The following is a 1,620-nucleotide window of genomic DNA, read 5'->3' on the forward strand; positions in this document are numbered from 1 at the left end:
GGACGCAGCCCTGCAGGGGGGTCTCCCCAGAGCGGGGCAGAGGGGCAGAATCCCCCCCTCGCCCTGCTGGCCACGTGGCTTTGGGGACAGCCCAGGACACGGGTGGCTTCTGGGCTGCGAGTGCACATTGCCGGCTCCTGTCCAGCTTTTCATCCAGTTGGGCTGCAGAAGCCAAGTACCAAATAATCTGGTCACTGTGCATTACCCACTTCCCTTGCACCCAGTGCTGCAGACTCTCTCCCCTTGTGCAAACTCATTTTCCTGTTCAGCATGAGCTTGGGAATTAAGTTCTGGAGGTGCCCATTTTAATCCCCAGCAAAATGGGCCCCTAATAAGGAGAAAGACAGTATGGAACATCAAATAATAATTAAAGCGGTCTCCAGCTTAAAGAAAGGTCCTGTACCTGGGATGCCAGATGGTGGACTAATTTGGTAAACCACAGGTGTCTGCGCAGCAGAGAACTGCAAAGAGAAATTGGTAGTTAAATGGCAATCATTTTCGCAGCAGTCCAACAAGATCTGATTACGCGTTGCTCACAACACAGTTGGCAACCACATTTCGGAGACTCACACTTCAGATATTGGTCTTTGAGACAGAGTCCTGCTCTGAGAAGGGAGTAAGTACAAATAACCCTTTCTTGCCCCCTCTGCATTCAGATTGTGGCTTACTGCTATTTTTACATTCTCTTTTGTGCCCGAATTGTCTATGCTGGTTTGAGTCAATTCCAGAAGATACGGTTTAATACCCTATAAAATTTCTAAGCTGTGCTTTATCTGAAGTTGAGACCTCCGTTTTATCTTGCATTATGGCACCATTTTTCTTCCCAATAGTATACTCTTAAAAACTATTCCTACATTGCAAAAGTGAAATACTTCAGCTAGCCTTCAGTAAGTTCATTGGGTACCCTAAAGCAGTGTAGTAAAGAAAATGTTTGTATTGGCCCATCTTAATGCAGTGTAATACATCAGAGGTGTCCTTGGGAAAACACTACCTTGGCCTCTGAGGGAACAGAAAAGAAATACTGGAAATCTGCTATGGGGTACTATTTTTCACTTAAACAGATTCCACGAAGGAGCAGAGAAATTGTGCTTTGAAGCAAGCCTCTCAGAAGATGGGGAGCACCCAGACACCTTTTCCAAGTGGAGAACGGTCATCATCAGCCTCCCAAAGTAGCTGAGACCCAGAGATACCTGACCCAGCACATGCTTGGGCTGCTTTGTCAACAAGTAGAGCAGCCCTTTTTCCCCTTTTCTCCAGTTGCCTATAAAATCTGTGATACTTTTTTTAACCAAAATTACTCTAATTTTTTTGTCTAGGCTGACACCAGTCCTATTCAAATGGCATTGTGTACGGCAGCACTACTCATCTATTGAGTGGCCAGAGGCACGCATGGTTCTTCACATGCTGTTAACTCACATGAAACCAATATTTTCTGTAAGTGTCCCTGTCCGTCCCTGGAAGATGGCAAGCCAAACAGGACAAATAAATGGATAGCTTCAGCAGCTAAAAAGCGACTTATGTTTAAATTGAGCATCTGGATCCTAGGAGTAAAGGAAATAAAAAGGCAGTGGAAAGTCTTTGGAAGTGTTCAAAAAATTCCTGCTGCGGATAAGGGGGTGG

At 45.4% G+C, this 1,620-nt stretch overlaps 1 protein-coding gene across 1 annotated transcript in view; it reads right to left on the reverse strand.

Annotated features, from left to right (window-relative positions):
• LOC104627073 (fibrocystin-like) overlaps positions 1-1,620 on the reverse strand; it is a 10,495-nt gene that overhangs the window by 2,052 nt on the left and 6,823 nt on the right. The window contains exon 5 of the mRNA XM_010295173.1: positions 404-461. Within this exon, the coding sequence (XP_010293475.1) occupies positions 404-461 (58 nt within the window). The remainder of the gene's footprint in view (positions 1-403; positions 462-1,620) is intronic.

The sequence above is a fragment of the Phaethon lepturus genome, unplaced genomic scaffold, assembly GCF_000687285.1.
Source record: "Phaethon lepturus isolate BGI_N335 unplaced genomic scaffold, ASM68728v1 scaffold5649, whole genome shotgun sequence".
NCBI classification, from domain to species: Eukaryota; Metazoa; Chordata; class Aves; order Phaethontiformes; family Phaethontidae; genus Phaethon; species Phaethon lepturus.